A 23404-nucleotide genomic window follows, 5' to 3' on the forward strand; every position below is an offset into this window, starting at 1 on the left:
TTATTTTCCTCTTTTCTTCACTTTTTCTTATTAATCTGCACCTTACACAGTCCCTAACAAATGAAGTAAACTGAATTGTCGTCATGCAGTTTGTATTTTTTCTTTTGCTGTTTTTTTTTTTTTTTTCTTCTACCGCGATTTTTCCCTTCCGCACTCAGGTGCTTGGTAGAACTGAGTGCTTGGTAGAATCCGGGGGTCATTTCTCTCTGTGACTCATCCTTGTGCCATTCAGCATGAACTTAGCATACTCTCTCCCTCAGGGCCGTGCAGCCCTTGTAACCTCTCCTTCTCATAGCAAGGCTGGTGTCCTAGGACAGTCACTCACCCTGATGTAGGACGCTCAAGCTCTAGTCTCAGATCTGCCACCACCTGGGTTTTGTGACCCCGCCTAGCCAGGTTACCTCTGTGGGTCCCAGTTTCTTTGTCTGTGCAATGAGGGGGTTGGGTTAAGATCTAAAGTTCCTTTGAAAGTAGATGCACACAGAGTCATTTTGTCTGTTCCCTGCTGTTCCTAATTTATTCACCCAGACTGAATAATATAACGCTATTCCTTAAGGGGACTAAGTCCTTATTTCTTTTGAACATCTCGAAAGTGTTTAACTGAAGGAAAGCATAGATAAAGCCACATAATGTAGGGTTTTTGTTTTTGTTTTTGTTTTGCTCTCCAAGAGAATGGAGTCTCAGTCACAGGATCTTCCTACCAGCCACAAAGAAAGGTCAGAAATGATGGGATGAGGGTGCTGTCTGGCCCTCGGCTCTTCCTGCCTGAGAGACCCAGCTCACCCTTTCCTACGGAGGCAGGCGAGGGGAAAACACTGTCAGGTAGGCTGTGTGCCAGAGAAAAGCAGCAAGAAGAGAAACCTGGAATGTTCTCTGCGCAGCCTTTGATTTCTCTGCCTCTCTCTTCTCTAGTCTCCCTCAGGCTTCTTCTGCTTTCGGTTTCAACTTCTATTTCTGACTTTGATCCTGGTCCACATTGAAACATTTGTGGCTTAGGAATTTTCCAGTGGTTTCGCGTTTGCATGTATTTTACTTGTAAGTATGGTTACTCCAAGAAAGGTTTCTAAGACGTGAGACTCTCCCCTTGCCCAGAGCTATTCACAAAGGGACTTGATTCTTTCCCACACTGAGCATGGCTGTGTTTAGCCAAGTGGCTTCCTGGTCTTGCTTCCTTGAAGAGGCAACTAAAGCTACAGGTCTGCTTTTAGAAACAAAGTTGCATCAAGATTGAAATGACTGCCCTGGCTTCTTCCGTGGAGGAAGCCACCGTGTGTTTGAAGGAGCTTTTCTGGCTCAAAGTGGAAAGGGCAGCCTGGGAGTGATGCCGGCCTTCAAGGGAATGGTGGATTGGAAGGGACACCGTCCTGGGCCTCCGCTGAGAACGTCTCGTGAGCCCACCCAGGAACCACTGATTGCTCAGCAGAGAGAAGATTTAGAACAGAGAAGGTGTGGAGGACCAGGCCAGGGCAGCTGTGAGGAACAAGAATGGAGTTACTTTATTATCCTTTCGGTCCTCACTCTCGTAGACCTGACATACGACGTAGCATGGAAAAGCCCTGGCGTGGAGGTGGGAGATGGGTCTGGGTTCTGGTCCTGGCTGCTGAACCTGCAACAGGTACATCTGGGCACAAGTCACTTGCCTGCCGAGACCCCAGGTTTCTCATCCCTCCGGCTCAGGAATCCACTGATGCTACGTGTCAGGAGTTGAAGGATTCACAGAAGTGTGAGAGCTTGTGGATTAAGTTAGTCTAAAGAGGAGAGGCTGGCATCCCCGTTAGCACGTTGCTTCCTTCCAGGTTACAAGTTGGGAATGAAGATCCCAGAGTAGCGATGACGTTGGGACAGCAGGGAGAGTATTTCTGTAGCTCAGCCTGGGCTTCACGCAGTAAGCGTCAGCAGTTAGCGTGCAATAATTTAAGGTGGTTTGATAAATCTGTAGCCTACAAGAGGATGTCTGATATGTTGTCCGAAGCTGTAATAACAGAACAGACTAAAATGAAGTCAACAATTAGCCAAGTAATGTTTAAGTACTGGTGCCTTTTCTTGTCTCTTTAGAGTTGATTGATGTTCTTTATAAACAACTACATTTGTCTCTAGTCCCAATGTTTCTGACTCTGTTTCTGTTGGTCTTATTGTTTCCTTCTCATTTACCTTCAGCTTGAAACCCATTTGTAAAGGCCGTAAACATTTCAGATATTGTCCATTTGAACCATCAGCTGCTTTTCAGCACTAAGTCCCCCAAATGCACTAATAATTTTAACAGAAATCAGAGCGCTGCAAACAGAAGACGTGGCTCTTGGTATTTTTATTTTAAATAGGGGAGTTAAATCTACTTACTTTATTGTGATTAATAATACAGTTGGGTGTACGTATGTGTTTTTTCGTTGTCACACTTGATCTTTTCTTCTTTTTTCCTTATTTCTTATTCCTTGTTGTCTTGATAGGTTTTTCATCCCTTTCTAAAAAATTTCCTCTGCTGGCTTGGAAGCAATAGCTTGCAGGTTTCTTCTTTTAGTGGTTGCTCTTAGAATTTTTACATATGTAAAGTGTTGTAGTAAAAACAAAATTGTTCAATATCTTTACCTTTTTCAAACAGGCAAGTGCCTTACCATATTTTAACTACCTGTTAAGCACATTCCTTCCCTATACCCCACATCTGTCACATTGTTATCGTCTACTGTCTTTGTTTCACTTAAAAACAAATAAATTAGTGATTGATTTTAAATATTTTAATATTCATTACATATATACATATCAGTGTCATACTTTTTGTTTTCTTTCCCGACATTCCGTATCCTTTAGTATTCCTTTCCAGACTTTCTGTCTGAAATGTCTTCATTTTGTTCTTGAATGATGGCCCAGCTAGGTATAGAATTCTGTACACCTTTTCAGTTTGAAGATCTGTCACTCATTGCCTTCTGCCCTCTCGTTCTGTTGATAAGACAGCTATTATAGCATTATTTGCTGTTGCTCTGCAGATGGAATCCATCTCTTTTCTCCTACTGGCCTGTAAGATTCTATCTTTATGCTTGATGTACTCTAGCTTTGCAGTGATGCGTAGGTGTGGATTTTTAAAAATGTATTCTACTTAGTATTCTGAGACGACTCTACCTGAGGACTCCTGTCTTTAACTTAGTTCTGGAAAATCACTAGCTATGATATATGAAATCTCCATTATCTCCCCCGCCCCCATTTCCTCTGTTGAACTCCTATTAGACTTATATTGGAGTCTTTCAGTCTATTCTGCTTATCTCTTAAATGTTCTTTTGTGTGTGTGTATGCGTGCGTGTGCACATTCAGGATAACTTCCTCACTACTAGATTGTCCAGTTCACTCATTCTGGTGTTTATCCCAACTATTGAGTTTTAGTTCAATGGATATTTTTTTCATTTCCAAGGCATCAAGTTTTTTAAATTGAGGTATAATTGAATATAATGTTATGTTAGTTTCAGATGTACAGTGTAGTGATTCAGTATTTGTATATATTGTGAAATGATCACCACAATAAGTCTAGTTAACATCTGTCACCATACACAGTTACAAATTTGTTTTCTTGTGACAAAGACTTTTAAGATCCACTCTCTTAGCAATTTTCAAGTATATAATACAGTATTATGAACTATAGTCACCATGCTGTCCCTTACATCCTCAGGACATTTTATAACTGGAAATTTGTGCCTTGTGACCCCTTCACCCATTTTGCCCCCCATGCCCCTCCCACTCCCTGCCTCTGGCAATTATCAATCTGTTCTCTTCAGATGATACCAAGTTTTAAAAATCTTTCTGAGGCTATTAAATATACCCGCTTTTAAGTCTTTTTCATTTGTTCTGTTCTTTTAATTTTGTCTGGAGTCGCCTAATCTTCTAGTTGTTCATTTTGTGGCCTAATTCAGGGTTACGTCTCTTCGTGTGTTTTAGAATGTTGGTTTGCAAGCTCACTTTAAGTTCTCACCTTGTGTAAGTTTCTCCTCTTAGTGCTCCCCGGGCTTGTCCCACCTTCCTGGTAGTTTTGTAGCTACTTCACCCTGCCTCGTCCAGAACCGAGTCCAGAATGGGGGGGGTGCGGTTCTGTGCTGCTCCTGGGCTTCCTGCAGATTTACCCCCTGAACCAGCAGGCAGCCTGGCCTCTCGCCATTGCTGTAGCTGTGGAGTCCGTGTGAGTCGTAACCTCCAGCAGGTGTCAGTAGCGACTTTCTTGGGTCTCCTTTCGTGGCTATTACTCCACCCTGGAGCCTGACTTTGACTTCAGCCCTATCAGATCCCTGGCTTCAGCTCTGACTCCCCTCTTCGTTCTTCTGGTCCAAGGAGATGCTTAGCTCGTTGAGTGCTTTGGAATTTTCTCACTTTATATTTTATCCGCCATTGCCATATATTTGAAGAATTCAAGGCAAGGACTTTTAGTGTCGTCTTTGGCTCTCTGTGATTTTACCTTGGTTTTTTTTTTCTTAAATTAATTAATTAATTAATTAATTTTTGGCTGTGTTGGATCTTCGTTTCTGCGCGAGGGCTTTCTCTAGTTGAGGCAAGCGGGGGCCACTCTTCATCGCGGTGCGCGGGCCTCTCACTATCGCCGCCTCTCTTGTTGCGGAGCACAGGCTCCAGACGCACAGGCTCAGTAGCTGTGGCTCACGGGCCTAGTTGCTCCGCGGCATGTGGGATCCTCCCAGACCAGGAGCTCAAACCCGTGTCCCCTGCATCGGCAGGCAGACTCTCAACCACTGCGCCACCAGGGAAGCCCTTTACCTTGGTTTTTACATCAATAGAAGGAGAATAACAACTACCCTTCCTATGTGAAAGCACTTTGTAAATCATATAGGCAAGGTGTGGCCATTTTATAATTAATGTAATTAGTATCACATTTTACCACTACTCTACATCTTTAGAGTCAAATTTTTCTTGGGGTGGGTGAGTGGCATGGTGAGGGAATGAAATATCCCCACATTTTTAGTTTTCTACTAAATGTTGTCAGCGGTTCAGGTCACAAATTACAGAGTGGTTTCTAGAGGCAAATGGATTGTGGCTTTGTTTTTACTTTTAGACTTGTGTGAAATGGAAAGGAAATTGTGTTTAATGACAGTAGAACTAGCTCAACCATTCACTGGATTTTTCATTTTTTTCTCAACTTTATTGTTTCTTTTTTAACCCAGTGATGGTGTCCAAAACACAACTTGCTATCTGATATTTAGGTGCTTTAAACAAATCCATTTAAACTAAACGTGCTCTGGGTATTTTAAGAGTTTATTAAATTTCTTCTTTCAGCTGATTACTTTCATCTCATCATGCAGAAGGCTTGGAGAGTCTCACTGTGAAGATGATGCTTTTTATCAGTTTTGTAAACCATTTTGTTTAGGTCCTTCCCTCCCCGACAGAAAAAACTGAAAACTGTGCATTATCAGGTGTTAAGAACCAGCCAGAGAGGCCCCAGCCTGAGTTTGACCCTGGATACAAAAATTAAAGGTTTCCTCTTCTCCTGCTGCCACAATCTTGGCAACAGTCAGCCAGAGCCCTGCTTTTCTCCTTTAACTGGCCATTTTTTAAATTGAATATCTTGTCTCCCTCTCTTTCTCCATTCTCTGATCACCCGAGGTTAAAAATGCTCCCCGCACGTTTCTACATAGCAGAAAACAATGGCAGCCACGTACTAATCAATCTCCCAAAGTGAAAACAACATTAAACAACTGCCCAACTGTGAAAATTCTACACAGAACCACACCTTTAGCATTATTCTGGAGACAGAGAGTGCCAGAACTGCAAAGTGACTGTGAGTAAACAGAAAAAAATATCAACAGGTTCCAGCACTCAATGCCTTATACTTCTGCCCCATCTCCACTCTGCCACCAGGCTTTTGGTGAGCAAAAGCAGACTTAAAAAAACTGCAGAGAAGGCAGGAGAGGCTAGCAAAGGTACCTAAGAGCTATTTGGAATGGCCACTAGAAAGATTAAATCCAGCCTAAAGTTTAAAATGCTAGAAAAATGTCCAAGCAGATCAGAGCATGGAGATTAGGGAAGGGATTTTAAAAGTGCATGTGATTTAAAGGGCCAGATGCAATACAGGACCAGGTGCACCATTTAAAGACATACACGATTTAAAGGGGCAAGCATGATTTTAAAAGGTAGGCATCACTTAATAGAGCAGTCTTCCAGAAGTATAACTTCTGGAAGAGAAAAAAAGAAAAAAAAAGTACTTTTTAGAAATTAGGGGATGAAGGAGAAAAGGGAAATTTAGGGTTCTCTAAGATAAAAGAGAATCACACAGAGGATTGATACCTCTTTCCCACCACTGAAACACTCTGACAGAAAACCCCACTAAAGCTTTGGGACTTTGCTAGGCTGACAGAAAAGGGCACCTGTTAAAATGGGAATTTATAAAGCTTTTCGGTATCATAAAAATGAACAAAAGGAAAGTAAAGTCAGTAGAGAAGCTTTACAGAAAATCAGAAAATGGGGACATCCCTGGTGGTGCAGTGGTTAAGAATCCACCTGCCAATGCAGGGGACACAGGTTCGAGCCCTGGTTTGGGAAGATCCCACATGCTGTGGAGAAACTAAGCACGTGCACCACAACTACTGAGCCTGCACTCTAGAGCCCATGAGCCACAACTACTGAGCCTGTGCTCTATGCCACAGCTACTGAAGCCCGCACACCTAGAGCCTGTGCTCTGCAACAAGAGAAGCCACCACAATGAGAAGCCTGCGCACCACAACAAAGAGTAGCCCCTGCTCGCCGCAACTAGAGAAAGCCCGCGCGCAGCAACAAAGACCCAACACAGCCAAAAATAAATAAATAAATAAATAAATAAATAAATAAATAAATAAATAAATGTGTTTATTTCAAGAAAAAGAAAATCAGAAAACGAAAAATCACAAACATCAATTCAGGAAAATTCTCCCCATAATGCAAAAGAAAATTGTAAGTTCACACTCCAAATAGAATTAAGGATTCTCAAACAAGCATTTGAGGATATGAAAAGTCACCCTTAGTCAGAATTGCAAAATGGACAAAGCCCAGGATAAATAAAGGATTTAACTGAACTCAGAAAAGAAATGGAAGAAAAAGACAAAATTATTTCAGAAATGAAGAATTAATTAAAAAGTGCCCAAATGAAAATACTCTAATGAAAATTTAATAAGGGGTTTGAAGAAAGATAGGAAAATAACCAAGAAAATGAAAAATGACATAAAGAAGGAAGTTAAAAAGTATCTGAAGGGAGGCAGATTTTTACCTCTACCCTCTTAGGGTTTTTCGGCTGTCCCTGAGGTTTAAAGTAGCATAAAACAGATTATCAGGAGAAAAGCATACAAATTTATATGAATTTTACATGGCACAAGAGCCGTCATAAGGAATGAAAACCCAAAGAAATGGCAAACCTACATGTTTTTTTTTTTAATTTTTTTTATAGCTACTTTATTTATTTATTTATTTATTTTTGGCTGTGTTGGGTCTTCGGTTCGTGCGAGGGCTTTCTCTAGTTGCGGCAAGTGGGGGCCACTCTTCATCGCGGTGCGGGGACCGCTCTTCATCGCGGTGCGCGGGCCTTTCACTATCGCGGCCTCTCCCGTTGCGGGGCACAGGCTCCAGACGCGCAGGCTCAGTAGTTGTGGCTCATGGGCCCAGTTGCTCTGCGGCATGTGGGATCTTCCCAGACCAGGGCTCGAACCCGTGTCCCCTGCACTGGCAGGCAGATTCTCAACCACTGCGCCACCAGGGAAGCCCAAACCTACATGTTTTGATAGTAGGTTGAGCAGAGAGAAGCACTTGTGGAAAAGTAACTGAACTATGTAGAAAAGCTAAAGGAGGATAATTATTTTAACAAGGTCTGATGGTATAGAATTCTTTCAGTCTCAATGATAAGAACATTCCTTGATGATAAAAATGTTACTTTTCTTCTGGTTCAGTGAAGACATCTTTCACGTGGGAATTTCATCTCCTGCTTTTAAGAAAAAGAAGGAAAGTCAGAGTGTTTTTTCTTGCATTTGCTGTTTTTCAAGTGCCTTTACCTCAAAATAATCTTTATGCCAAAGCAGTATATTTTGGGATGGTATATTCTGCCATCCTTCAGGTCCAAGAGAAAGTGTTGGGAATGAAAGAGGCAGACAGAGTCATTAAAAAATTTTATGGGGGCTTCCCTGGTGGTGCAGTGGTTGAGAATCTGCCTGCCAATGCAGGGGACATGGGTTCGAGCCCTGGTCTGGGAAGATCCCACATGCCGTGGAGCAACTAGGCCCGTGAGCCACAATTTACTGAGCCTGTGCGTCTGGAGCCTGTGCTCCGCAACAAGAGAGGCCGCGATAGTGAGAGGCCCGCGTACCGCGATGAAGAGTGGCCCCCGCTCACCGCAACTAGAGAAAGCCCTCGCACAGAAACGAAGACCCAACACAGCCAAAAATAAATAAATAAATTAATTAATTAAAAAAAATTTATGGTACAGAACTAATATATAAAACTATAATTAAAAATTTTTTTCCAGATATAGAAAAACCTGAATCCACACGCCTGTGAAAACTTCCCACAAATAGAAAAAGACCTGAATCTACACATTGCGAGGGTTCACTGGGCACCTGGGCAAGTTAACCTAGAGCAATCAACTTTGGTACACATCATACTAAAACAGATTTTAGAAAGATTTTCTAAAACCTTGACTCAAGGGTCAAATAACTTACAAAGGCAAAAGAATTAGACTAGCATCAGACTTAAAAGTCTACAAATTAAAAAAAAACAAAACCCACCACCACCACCAAAAACTACAGGGACTTCCACGGTGGTCCAGTGGTTAAGACTTGGTACTCCCAATGCAGGGGGCATGGGTTTGATCTCTGGTCAGGGAACTAAGATCCTACATGTTGCAGCCAAAAAAAATGAAAACAAAACAAAACAACAACAACAACAACAACAAAACCACTACAAATCAAAGGAACAGTGGAGCAGCATTTAAAAACCAAAACCAAAGAAACACCTCAGTAAAGTGTGAATAAAGCATTTTATATCCAACCAAGCTGTCCTTCAGATGTTAAGGCAATGCTGAAACAGTTTTACCATACAGAATTAATCCTGCACTTAACCCCTCTTGAAGAATGTACTAGAGAAAGGTTAGCAAACCATGGACTGCCACCTGTTTTTGTAAATAAAGTTCTGTTGGAACACAGCCACGGACCTTTGTTTACATATTATCTGTGGCTGCTTTTGTGCTATATTGGCAGGGTTTTAGTACACTGGGGACCATATGGCCCACAAAGCCTCAAGTCTCTACTATTTGGTCTTTTATAGAAAAAGTATGTTGACCCCTATTCTAGAGGATTCCCTGGTAATGGCTGAGAAAAATTCAGCATAGGACTGGCCCTGATCATGACCTTTAAAAATATAAAGATGCACGTATTAGACTAGAACAGTGACAGGAATGATGGTAGAAGACTAATGCACAAATGTTACATACTGTGCAAAGTAGAAATAATGTAACTAAAAGGCGGGAGGAGAGGGAGAAGGAAAAATGAAAACAGAAAAAACTCGTTGTATAGGCAGTAAGTGGGTGATAAAGAATACTCCTACCAAAAGCAAAACCTGATAATCCAGATGGTGACTAGTTAAATAAAGGATGTTTAAAAAGAATAATTACAGGGCTTCCCTGGTGATGCAGTGGTTAAGAATCCGCCTGCCAATGCAGGGGACACGGGTTTGAGCCCTGGTCCGGGAAGATCCCACATGCTGCGGAGCAACTAAGCCCGTGTGCCACAAATACTGAGCCTGTGCTCTAGAGCCCGCAAGCCACAACTACTGAGCCTGCAAGCCTCAACTACTGAAGCCCGTGCGCCTGGAGCCCTTGCTCCACAACAGGAGAAGCCACCGCAACAAGAAGCCTGCGCACCGTAACAAAGAGTAGCCCCTGCTCGCCGCAACTAGAGAAAGCCTGCACGCAGCAACAAAGACCCAACGCAGCCAAAAATAAATAAATTAAATAAATAAAAATTTAAAAAAAGAATAATTACAAAGGTAGACACTAGAACAAAAATAAGAAACTTTCCTAAATGTCAGTATATACTTCTTGTGGGGAAAGAAACACAGGGAAATTTTTTTTAATTTATGGTTATAAAATATTATGATAGATTTATGACTAAACACATCAGGTATAACAATAAATGTGAATAGGCTTAATTTACCTATTAAAAGAAAAAGATTTACAATTTGGTTCACAATATAAAACCCAAATATATGTTCTATATCAGAGACCTAGCTAAAATAGATATTCTAAAAATGAAGGATGGACAAAAGTGTACTGTATAAATGGAAAGAAAAAGAAGTGGTAGTGATCCTGATATCAGACAACACAGAATGTAAGCCCCAGAGCGTTAAATATGAAAAAGCTCTTGAATGCTAAAAGTCACAGTTTTCTAACAAAAACAAAAAAGAGGAAAGCCCTTATACCTGGATATTCATAAATTCTCTTATTAAACAACTCCTGAAAGGGACATATATATTGAAATTGCAGAATTTTTTTAAATGATGGCATCATGGTCTTTGTGACTGGTCTTTTTCACTTAACATAATGTTTTGAAGCTTCATTCATGTTGTAACATGTATCAATGCTTCCTTCCTTTTTATTGCTGAGTAATACTCCATTGTATGGATATATCACATTTTAATTCATCCATTCATCAGTTTATGGATATTTTGGTTGCTTCTGTTTTTTGGCTATTATGAATAATGCTGTTATGAACAACGGGGTTGCTATTTGGAAAAAGGTAAAATTTGATCCATATCTCACACCACACATAAGAATAAACTCCGAATGGATTAGGGATCTAAATGCAACAAATGAAAACTGATGAAGTTGAATAAGGTCTGTAGTTTACTTAGTAAATATTTTACACATATTAATTTCCTGGTTTTGGTAGTTGTCCTGTGGTTATGGAAGATGTTAATATTAGGGGAAGCTGGTTAGGGGCATATGGAGACACTCTGTACTTTTTTTTGCAACTTTTCTCTGAGTCTAAAATTATTTGAAGATAAAAAAGTTTGAAAATAATGAGTGGCATACCAAAAAATGAAAAAAAGGTATTCTATGCAAAGTGGGAAGCTAGACTAAGGCTTATCTTTTGAGCCCTAAGAAAGGGAAAATCCTGGTACCATGTAGGGAAGAGAGGTGTTAGAAGGAAGCCAGACTGCATCTGAGGGTTTGGGCCAGGAGGTAGCAGGGATACAATTTAAGAAGTCCTCACATACCGACAAGGGCTTAGTTTGCAAAATACACAAGCAGCTCATACAACTCAATAACCAAAAAACAAACAACCCAATCGAAAAATGGGCAGAAGGTCTAAATAGACATTTCTCCAAAGAAGACATACAGACGGCCAATAAGCATATGAAAAGATGCTCAACATCGCTAATTATTAGAGAAATGCAAACCAAAACTACTATGAGGTATCACCTCATACCGGTCAGAATGGCCATCATTAAGTAGTCTACAAATAACAAATGCTGGAGAGGGTGTGGAGAAAAGCAAACCCTCATACACTGTTGGTGGGAATGTAAATTGGTGCAGCCACTATGGAGAACAGTATGGAGGTTCCTTAAAAAACTAAAAGAACCACCGTATGATCCAGCAACCCCACCCCAGGTCATATATCTGGACAAAACCATAATTCGAAAATATACATGCACCCCAGTGTTCATAGCAGCACTATTTACAATAGCCAAGACGTGGAAGCAACCTAAATGTCCACCGACAGATGAATGGACAAAGAAGATGTGGTACATACATACAATGGAATAGTACTCAGCCATAAAAAAGAATGAAATAATGCCATTTGCAGCAACATGGATGGACCTAGAGATTATCATACTAAGTGAAGAAAGTGAGAGAAAGACAAATATCATATGATATCACTTATATGTGGAATCTAAAATATGATACAAATGAACTTATTTACAAAACAGAAACAGACTCACAGACATAGAAAACAAACTTATGGTTACCAAAAGGGAAAGGGGAGAGGGAGGGATAAATTAGGAGTTTGGGATTAGCAGATACAAACTATTATATATAAAATAGATAGACAACAAGGTCCTACTGTATAGCACAGGGAACTATATTCAATATCATGTAATAAACTATAATGGAAAAGAATATGAAAAAGAATATATATATATATACATACATATATGTATGTAAAGCTGAATCACTTTGCTGTGCACCAGAAACTAACACAACATTGTGAATTAACTGTACTTCCATAAAAAATAAAATAAAAAAGAAATCATCACACTGATTATAGTTTACTTTATTATTATAATATGTAAGATAACATATAAGACTTCAGGTTGAGGTGGAAAGTTTTGATATATACACAATAATTAATTGTTTTTTGAGTGTGAGCATCATTTATTTCAAAGCTTTTAAGCTTGTTGATGGTATAAATGCACACTTTGAGGGTTGGAAGGATGGATAGAAAATACTGAAGAAGTAAATGTTGGTTATCTTCATCTTAAAGACATCCATGACTTAACATTAAGGTTCAAACTATAGATGGTGGTGTTGAGGAACTGGAATCTTAAGAAAATCAGAAATCTTCTGTTTTTTAGTTATAGAAAGCCCTTATCTAGTCCTTTAATTATAAAAGAAGCTTAGCAAAGATGACATTTTCTCTAAAAGCATTGAAGTGACCCTTTCCCCAAAAAAATCTTAGTTTCATGATGCAACAGACAATTCTAGTAGGTCAGTGTTTATTACATTGGATAGAATTAGGGCCCAGGGTATGCAGGACAAACATGGCTATTGAAAAGCCATGCCTAAGAAGTAAGAAAGTTGTTAAGAAAGGGTTCATTGGCTTGTGGGCTAAATGGATATCTTACCTTTACCCAAAGAAAGATTTATTTCTTTAACCTCTGATTTTTATCATGAACTCAATCAGGAATCATACTTGGCATGGGCTTATTGTTTTGGTTGCCGTATTGGTTTTTTAGAATCATGTTTGAAATATTACAGAAGAGTTGATTAAATACAGTGTTTGTAGTCATATATTTAAAGTTGGAATAGATTTAGTTACTCAAGCCTTTGTTATAATAGTGTTTCCACAAGAAAATCAAATTCATATTACATCACCTAACTTACAGCTTTTTCCCCCCAAGAAGGTAATTTACCATATGTACAAAGACTGCTGCTATTTGGATTCCTTTGGATATCTTTACCAGCATTTTGTCAGAGGGGAAATTGCTTTATGCATGATCTGAAATAATTGAAATAATTGGAAGTATAATGAGAGCCAACATTTAGAAGCTCCCTTGTGCTTCTTTCTGCTCTGCAAAATAAAATTATCACTGAATGCGTTCATGTTTTAAAATTTAAGCAGACTTGGTAAATGAATCTTGTTTTCTAAATGTGCGGAGGTGATTGTATAAGGTGGTTGGTGTCCCTAAAACAGGTGTTAAAAGATCTTTTTAAGCTTCCCCGTACATTTGCAAATTTACTATGATGAAGTGGTAATTTGCAGTATAGAGCTGATTACAGAAATCAGGATGTAGTTGAACTGTATTTTTAAAAATTCAGATTATTTCCTGTTCCTCTGCTTTTTATGATACATGTAACATCATTAATAATGTTTTCAGACGTCCATGAGAGATTCGAAGACTTGTTTTGGTTTTTTGTGGTTGATAGCAATTGGCTTAAAAAAGAAAGTCATTCGTATGTGTGGCTCCCAGGATCCAGTTTAGCATCTGACCAAATGTTGCATTCTTACTCACTTTTTACGTGGATCCCACTCCATTTCTACATTCAGGTTTACAAGTCACAGTGAAATGGACTGAAAATTCTGGGAAAGGGCTTGGGTAAAGCAAGCTGGGATTTCCTCCTTTAAGCTTCTTAGGGGTCTGGGGAAACAAGTTTTCTGGCTTCTGACCTAGGGAAGTAGGGCCAATAAGGAAAGAAATTCCTCAAACATTTCAAGGGTGTTCAAAAGATGCTGGGCAGGCAGAAAATATAATAGCGCTCCAGGGACATTTTTGTTACAGTAGATTGATTTATAAAGACAAAAATATATTCAAATTAAAAGAAAGGTGACTTTGGTGTATTATTCCTTCTTCAAATCATATATTTTATTTTTTAAAGAAGTAAGCTTTGTTTTCAGACATATCTGTGTCACTTAACCTTATCATTCAAATTTTTGTCCCTACGTAATATATGGGACGTCTTGACTTTGGTAGGCTGTGAACACAAAACCTAAGCAAATCAACCTAGATGGGGGAAAAACTCATTTTCCTTATCCCCAGCCTTGTGCTAACTTTCATCATGAGTGTCATCATCACTAGCTGACCCGTTTCTCTACATGGAAATATGGAAATTACTTTTCTCCTCCATGACGTGGGCACCTGCCAATTTTTCCTTTCTGATATATTCTCCTTTAGACATCATTCTGGTATTTTTGATATGTTTTCCTCTAGTCATCCTTCTCTTATCTTACCTACTAACCTGAAAGTTATGTCCCTAAATTGGATCTCTGTGGAAAAAAAAAAAAAAATTAGCACACTAGCACTGAGGCAGAGTACCGTGGCCCAACAAGAGGAAACGGGAGTCCTTTAAAAAAAATAAGCATTTCTCTTTAATTTTAAAAGAAATATATAGTGCTTGTTGGAAATTTTAAAATGAAAAAGTCTAAAAAGGAAAAAAAAGTTCCTGAATCATATCCTTCAGCGTTAGCATTTAAGTGTCTTGCCTTCCGGAGTTTTCTCTGCATACAGGCAGGGGAGAACTGCGGGGGGAGGGTGAGGAAAAGAGAAGGCAGTTGGTTTTACAAAACTAGAATCATACTGTGCATAATGTTAAATCCTGCTTTCTTCATTTATGCCATTAATAGTTTCTTATATCATTTAATAAGAATAGCTTATATTTATTGAGTATTTACAATGTGGTATCACTCTTGTAGGTGCTTTATACATATTAACTCACTGAATCTTTTCAAGAGTCCCTAATATAAGTGCTGTCATTGTCTACCTTTGTCACATGAGCAAACTGAATCACGGAGAGATTTTCAAAGTTCACAAAGCTTGTAAGTGATAGAGACGGGGTTCGCCCATGTTCACAAAGCTCGTAAGCGATAGAGACGGGATTCAAACTCAGATCTCACTCCAGAGTCTGTGACTTTTAACAGTTACGCTGTTGACTTCCATCACTTTGAAACATGATTTGTGATGCCTATATGATATTCAGTCATGAACAGTGTTGATTTTGCTTTTTTCCCTTAATGTTTTATTTTTGTGAACAGTTTCCCTGGCCATTAATGTGATTTGCAAACATAATATTTAATGACTGCATAATATTCATTTGTATGACTATCTGTATGAAGTCTGAGGCTGTTTCCAGTTTTTAAGATGATAAACAGAGTCCCTCTCTGGGCCTGGGCATAAAGCATCTTTGGGACTAGGGTCTCCCTACCACAGCCATAAAAAAGGGCCTTGTTTTAGGAATCTGTGTCAAAGGAAGAGAAGTTGCTTCACAGTTTACATGGACAGGAGATAATCGTGATAAACTGATTTCTGAAATATCAAGAGAAATTTGATCATTCTGAACCACTTCCGAAGGCAGGCAAAACACAAACCTTCTATGGCCTGCGTCCTGACTTCTCCACCATCCTGTTATCCTGGGTAAAAAGGCAGATGGAACAAATGAGCAGGAAAACCAGAATGAAGGCAAAAAAATCCAGCGTTGCTACTCCAGCAGACTGCAGGCAGCTTCATGACAGAGAGATCTCATCCGTGGAGGAGTATCGATGGGGTTGCCCAGCAGTGGGAGGGGCATATCTTCGTCTATATGAATGTGAGGAGCTTAAACAGGAAGACAAAGCTCTTGTCTCTGCGGAGCTACGTGGAAGTGGGGAATCGCAGGCCTGGCAGAAAGGAGTCCTATTTGCTTCTGGGCAGAACTTGGCCTCCTTTTTGATGGAGACACCAGCCTATGAGATGATACGTACCATATTTGCAGAAATAATGGAGAAGAATCTTAAAGTTCTAAGAGTAAAGCTCAGGTCTAGATCACACCTAAGTCTTGGACTGAAGACCCAGAAATTGGATCTTTTTAAAGTGTGGCCAAATGACGGAATGAACATCTGGTCGTCTTGCAGATTCACTACAGGGGCAGCCTCAGTGCAAGTGAAGTGCCGCTCGTAGTTTTGGGAGGGGGTGTCCTTCGACCCTGGTGGTAATCTTATCAAGGTGTCTGCAAACGTCAACTTCCTGAGGGCTGACATGGGAGGAGCTGCCGTGTGCTCAGCCACTGTGACGGCCACAAGCTCAGCTTGCCACTTAATGTAACAGGTCTGGCCCTCTCTGTGGACGTAACCTCAAGCCTAAGCCTTCAAGCCGGGAGGTGTCATCAGAGCCAAGAATGGGGAGACCCTACAAGTCAATAACATTGATGCCGAGCCAAGGATATTAGCTGACATTCTCTGTTATGTGCACATCTTCAATCCAAAGTTCATCAGAAATGTTTCAACCTTAACAGGTGCCACAGACATAGCTTGGGGGTCGGGGCAGTGGGGGGGACAGGTATCACTCGACTTTTTACCAGTTCGTACTGGTGGCATACCAGACGACTTGAGGCCAGCATTGAAATGGAGGGCCATGTCTGGGGGATGTCTCTATTTGAACGTTGTATAAGGCAGATTACAGAGTGTCAGCTCGTTGCTGTTAATATCAGTGGGCAATACAGGTCTGCAGGGTCATGTCCAGCCACAGCACACATTCTCCATGGGCTCATTTAGACATAGCAGGTGATGACCAGTAAAGATGAGATTCCACGTCTTAGGAAAAGCATGACCAAGAGGCCAGCAAGGACTCCAGCAGAGTTCTTAGGTTCAGTCAAGACAAGGGTAAGGTTTAATTTAAATACTATGAAATTTCTACATTCTACCTTAAATTGAACAGTTGAACTTCAAAACATTTTTAAATGGGTGAAAAATTTTTAAAGGAAACAAGTGATGGCATTTTTTAAAACACAGAAGAAAATGAAATATGTGTGCCTTTTTTAAAACTTATGCAAAGATTCAGCAATTTTAAAAATAAAGCTAGTATCCTGCTGGGCAAGGATTTATTTTTAACATATTCTATAAATGGTAATAAATGGTTTACAAGTTGCCTAATCACTTTTTAGATCATATAATTGGATTGAGAGGCAAAATACAGGGTTTTGAATCTGTGATACTAGAGACTGTAAACAAACTAAAGTTACTCAGCAGTTTTCAGAAACAATAAATTCAGCTTTTTGTACAAAAAATTAATTATGCTATAGAAACACTTCTTGTCCATAAGCCTTGGCTGAATCTCTAATTATTTCTGAAGTCAAAAGGGTTATGAATATTTTTAATATTTTTTGTTTTGATACGTTTTGCCAAATCACTCTCCAGAAAGTTCACATCAATTTACTTTTCCACCAAAATATACTGTTTTATCAATTAGTAGTTGTAAGCTATGCAAGAAAAGGCTGTACCTTTTTTTGCTTTTATTACTGTACATCTTGTCAAGTACAGTGTCTCAGTGCACAGTTAGAGAGGCTCAGTAAATGTTTTGAATAAAGAGAGAAATGTGTTTAACGATGGCTGTTTTGGGACTTCTTTTTTTTTTAACGTCTTTATTGGAGTATAACTGCCTTACAATGGTGTGTTAGTTTCTTTTACGTATGTTTTTTCTCCCGTCTGGCTTTTCTTTATATGCTGTTTTTGCATATGCATGTTTCTACGTAAGAAATAAATTAGCCTGTTTTCACTGCTTTACCTACTGTGAATTACCAGGTATGCAGGGAAGGTGTAATTAGCCTACAAAGAACATTACAAAGCTTAATTTATGTTTTTACATTTGACTCCAGGCTTTGGCTGCACACAGTTTTTTTCTGCATGTCGTCTGTTAATATGGTGAATTACCTGAAATTTTCAAATGTTAAACTTACTCTTGAGTTACTCTCAGTTTGGTCATGATCTGTAGTTTGCTCATCTTTTGTTTAGGATCTGCATTTATATTCAGAGTTGAGACAAGCTTGTACTTTTCTTCGTTTATACTGTCTTTGTGGGGTTTTTGTGTCAAGGTTTTGATAGGCCCATAAAATGACTTGGAGAGAGAGTTTCTTCTTTTTCTGTTTCTAGAAGACTTTATAATAAGATTGAAATTACCTGTTTGGTAAAACTCATTTGTAAAACTGGACCTGGTGTTTTCCAAGTTAGAAAAATGTTTAACTGCTGACTCAGCAGAAGTAAAGGTTTAGGATGATTCAGGCTTTCTGTTTCTTCTTTAATCACTTTCAGTAATTTATATTCTCGAGATTTGTCTGTTTCATCTACATTTTCAGAATTTTGGTGAAAGTTGTTCAGAATATACCTTTTATGCCTGCTACAACTATTATTTAGTTGTTTTTTTAACATTAATTAATTTATTTATTTTTGGCTGCGTTGGGTCTTTGTTGCTGTGCACGGGCTTTCTCTAGTTGTGGCGAGTAGGGGCTACTCTTCGTTGCGGTGCATGGGCTTCTCATCGCGGTGTCTCCTCTTGTTGCAGAGCACGGACTCTAGGCACGTGGGCTCAGTAGTTGTGGCTCGTGGGCTCTAGAGCGCAGGCTCAGTAGTTGTTGCTCTGCGCATGTGGGATCTTCCTGGACCAGGGCTCAAACCCGTGTCCCCTGTATTGGCAGGTGGATTCTTAACCACTGCGCCACCAGGGAAGTCCCTATTATTTAGTCTTAATCACTAATCTTTCTTCAGCGATGTCGCATCTCATGTTTTGCCTTATCCATTAAATTTCTGATGTCAATTTTTATATTTTTCATTTCCAGAAATACTGTTTGTTTCTTTTTCAGATCTGCCCGAAGTTTTGAAAGTCTCATGTTCCCTAGGCATACTTTTGGTACTTCTTTTATTTCTTTAAACATACTTATTATATGTTCTTCCATAATTAAAATCCCTACGGCTTTGCGGGTCTGGGTCTGCACCTTGTTTCTGCTCAGCTGCTCACGTATTGGGTAACTGTACTGGCAAGCTCGCACTCTCCTTGGAACTGTATCTGTGGGAGTTCTTTGAGGCCTGGTTGGAATGTATGTTCCTGCAGAGAGGATTATTTGTGAGGCCCTGTAAACAGGGTGAATTCTGATCCCAAACAGGGTGAATTCTAACGCTCTAGCGTGGACCTGCAATCAGGATTTCTCAGGGGTGCCTTTCCCCCACCCCCATGCCAGACTCTGAGTCAAGGCCGAGACAGGCAAGTAGCCTCACCCACAGTCTGCCTCTAGAACGTGGATATTTTTCCCCAGTTTGTTCACTGTGGGGTGGGGCAGGAATCTCCGGGGTCTCTGATCCAACCTTCTATTTTTCAGGGCCCCAGGCTTGTCCTCGGACCCCCAAAATTCCACAGGTTAAAGCTCACACTCTAGTCGAGACCTTCAAGGATAGGCAGAGGCCTCTGGGAAACTCCTTCTTCCGCCCTGGCTTACCAAGAGGTGCAGGATTCTTTTCCCACCGGAGGGTTCAATTATTCTCCTGACAATTCAGCTATGGGCTTTAAAGATTTAAAAATTATTTATTCAGCATTTTTAGTCTTTTATATTGAGAGGGCTTCTTCTGACATCAAGTCTACCATATTGGAAGAAATGGGAGTTAGATCTTTTGTTTTCCTAAAAGGCAAATAAATCTTTTAAAGTTTTAAATCCTATGTAGTAACTTCTTCAGAAGTTACACTCATAGGTCAACCTAATTTTCTAGATCACAGCCAAAAGCAGGGAAATATGTTAAAAGTAGCAGTAGCTACCATTTTGAGTCTTTTAAGAATGCAAAGGACTCTGTGCTAAGTGCTTTACAGGGTTGATCTCCTTTAATCCACCATCACCATTCTATGAGAGAAGTACTGTCATTCACATGGTAAATAGGACACCTATGCTTAGAGGTTCCCGTGACTTGCCTGAGACCACAGAACTAACAGGTAATTCATAATATTGACTTTGGATCATCAGGAAAAGGTTAAATTGTGCCTGATGAAATCTTTTTAGGCTTGGTGCGTTGCTGTTTTTAAGGGCAGCAAAATGTGTAATATATCTTAAACTTCCATTTAAATTGTGTTGTTGCAGATCAGCATGCTGTTACCGTACTAAAAAGGGAAGCATATCAAAGGAGTACTGAAGGCAATTTACCTTGCCTTCTTTACTACTTTGCCTCCTCAGAGAAAAATTAGTCTTAGAATTCCAAGGATTTTCTGGATATCAAATCCCAAAATGCATCTGTCAGCCTGGATGAGAAGGGAAGCTTTGGCGAAGGACTTTAGAGATTAATTGCTAGACGCGGATCCCCTTTGTTCCATAATTCATCCCAAAACACTTCTCTCCCATGACTCCAGCCAACTGTGTGGTATTTGGTTATAGTGTTAATATATAGTAGTTCTCTCTGTGAATATGTTTTTTAGAAATTTATATACTTTTTTTTTTTAGCAGTTGAGCCTTAATGTTAGGAATCAGACTTGGAAAATGAGACTTTTCTTAGTAGTTTCATATGGTGATGTTTGAAGTACTGTTTTCTCAGATAGTGAATGTTTACAGTGAACTTTTGTGTGTGAGACGTTGCTTCCTGTTTGCCATTTTGGGGATAGACATTGAAACTACAACGTCTGCTTGTTTTTCTCAGGCAAGTTTTCTCTCTCCTAAAGTAATCAGTCGATTGATTCTCTTACAAGTAACCAATCTTTATCAGTCCAAGAAAATCAAGGAAAAAGATTCCTGGCAAGGCACTCTGCCCAAATCCAGAAGAATGGTTTCCCTGGGGTTTTTACTCCCTCTGTGCCAGGCTAGTCATTGAGATCCGTGCTGCTGCCTCTGGGACCTTCGCTAAGGACCTTGACCTTAGAATCATCTGCCCTCCCACATCCTGACACTTGTACAGCCAGGAACTATATGAAGAGCAGGAGTCACCACCGCTTTGGAACTTAACCCACCCCTCCCCTGACTTGCATCCTAAGAATTCTACTTTCTCCTTGTGGGGCTGCCCACTGCCCTGGCCTCTGGAAGCGCTAGCCTCAAGGGGGAGTAACGAAGGTCCAGAGGCATGCTCACTAGGGTCTTTCTGCTCTTTCTGTGCATGAGGGAAGTCTAGGAGAGTGAAAACTATCTTATAATTCTTTCATGAATGAATCCATAGCAACAAAGAAGACAGTGCACTGGTTTATATCTCATTATACCCAACCTTATGCTTCCGTGGAACTTCAGCTAAGCTAAACTAGGAATCTGTTCTGGAAAATGCTTTGGTCTTCTTTTGAACTTTTTCATCAAATAAACTCAGGTGTGTTTCTTAATACCTGATACCATCATTTTCTCATTTGTAAAGTGACTTTTAAAAACCTTGTAACCATAGCAGTTCAGTCATGCATATAAACAACAGAAGTTTGGACTTGTGAAGGGTTTGTTGTTATCTTAAGGATGCTACAGTAGAAGTCTTTAAGGTATATTAATGTGAGGACTAGAAAATCATTACATACTTAGATATCAGTAAAATTTCTGCAGAAATGTCTGAATACTTTATGAGCTTTGCTATATTTCATAATTAAATAAGATATCAAATACTAGGTATTTAACACACTTACAGAATCTCAGAAATGATAGGACTTAGGAGTCGAGATGCATTTTTAAGCATGGGCTTAGAAATCAGACAGGTGTGGTGTGAAAGTTCAACCCCTCCACATCATGCTGACTGTAGGACCCCTCTTAGCCTCTGTCTCTTCATCTATATATTAATAGTATTACTTTATGGGTATTGTAATTATAAAGTCAATGAGTATATGAGAAGTACTTGGAAAAAAAATAAATGCTGAATAAATGGTTGTTACTTTTATCCCTGTGACTATTCCCTCTGTTTCTAATTCTACACATCGACTTCTGTTACTCTTGGAGACGCGGCCCCTTATCTCCCAGCCCAGTGCTCTGTTGTCTGTACCACTCTGGCTCAACAAGCCGTGTTATAAACCTGATATTAGGTACTGTAGAGGATCCCAAAGAAGACAATAAGATTAACTCCTGCGTTTTCACCATTTCCTGCTCTGGCTGCTGTCACTTAGTATGACAGCTGCTTAAATGTAGTTCCAAGGTTTCCAGTGAGATGATAAATTCCTTGAAAACAGGAACATGACCTTATACTTGTATAATATAATTCACAATGCCCGGAACATTGCTGGGTGTCCGCCCAGCTATTCAATGAGAGAATAGCTTTAAAAATTCTAATTCTAGGGGAGGGGCTATATGGAGTAGCAGAAATGGTTAGACTTGGGGAGAATGGGAGAGAGAGAGTGAACCAGCTGATTGCTAAGTACCCCTCCAACCCCAGGCTCTGCCAACCTTCATCAACACATGAAGTCAGGGGGTTAAACCAGAAGAAGAGAAACACCTCAAATATAAAAACGTCTTCTGGGTGGTCAATTTTCAGTATGATACTTATTTTTGAAGTCATATATTTGTACTCGAATATCGTACAAACTCACACAGGCCCAGACCGTGATCCTGATGTTTATAACTGAATCTTTAAGAGTGATTGCTTGCCAAAATACCCCTGCTAGCTGCTGCTAATGTTATAACTATTTTTTTGTGATCTCCTGTAATCTACTTTTGCCATAGTATAGCTTAAGGTTAATGCAACACAAACAACATTATTTAGACTTGTGTCTTAGGGGCATGAAGATCTAATTTGGGGTGAAAATGACCAAATATATTGCTTTCTAAACATTATTGCTTTTTACTAGTTCTCATTTTTCCCCATCCATAATTCAAGTTAATGAACATTCTATAAAACTTAAAACTTCTTGTTTGTAAATATATGCTCTCAACTCTTTATTGTCTGAGAAAAATGGAGGGGAGAGCATTTCTCTGGTGATTAAAAAAGAAAAAAGTGGACAATCCCTCAGGGATTCTGATGCATCTATAGCAGCACCTAGGCCTTTGGGATGAAGATCAGCCTGTGAGATGCCAGGGAAACAGAAAAAGTAATTTCCATTATCCTCTCAGAATGAGAAAGGATGGACTCAGGCTCTTTTTTTCTAGCCGCTTCCAATGCCTGGCCCTTATTTTCTTGCCACCGGCAGGAACTCATGAAGATGTTGAGAAGGCAAGAGGTATCTATCATCTTGATTGTTAAACACGAGAGTAAAAGAACAGCAACAGAGACAGTCAGGAGAAGGGGCGCTCTTGGCAGAATGCTGTAAATTATTATGGACAGGAATAATTTACACATAATTTATGGACACACCTTCGCTGAGGTGTTACAGGCATGCTGTAACAGTGGTTTTCAGTCTCCCGACTCCCAGCAGCAGAAGACTGTCTTTCAGCAAACTGAGCAGAACATGAATTTCGAAAGAAGGTAGGAAGTCATGCCACGCTGCTTGACGCCAAGGTGGACGGCAGAGTCTGCTGTAC

The 23404-nt window shown here is 39.8% G+C and overlaps 1 protein-coding gene across 3 annotated transcripts in view; it reads left to right on the top strand.

Moving 5' to 3' along the window:
- Nucleotides 1-23404, top strand: part of UBE3D (ubiquitin protein ligase E3D) — a 146975-nt gene that overhangs the window by 102188 nt on the left and 21383 nt on the right. Inside the window, exon 10 of one of the 3 annotated variants that reach the window (XM_057527486.1) lies at nt 18824-18928. The exons of the other annotated variants lie outside the window; for them this stretch is intronic. Within the exon in view, the coding sequence (XP_057383469.1) occupies nt 18824-18841 (18 nt within the window). The 3' untranslated portion in view covers nt 18842-18928. Of the gene's footprint in view, nt 1-18823; nt 18929-23404 lie in introns of those variants that run through there. 3 annotated transcript variants of the gene reach the window in all.

This window comes from Balaenoptera acutorostrata, chromosome 14, assembly GCF_949987535.1.
Source record: "Balaenoptera acutorostrata chromosome 14, mBalAcu1.1, whole genome shotgun sequence".
NCBI classification, from domain to species: domain Eukaryota; kingdom Metazoa; phylum Chordata; class Mammalia; order Artiodactyla; family Balaenopteridae; genus Balaenoptera; species Balaenoptera acutorostrata.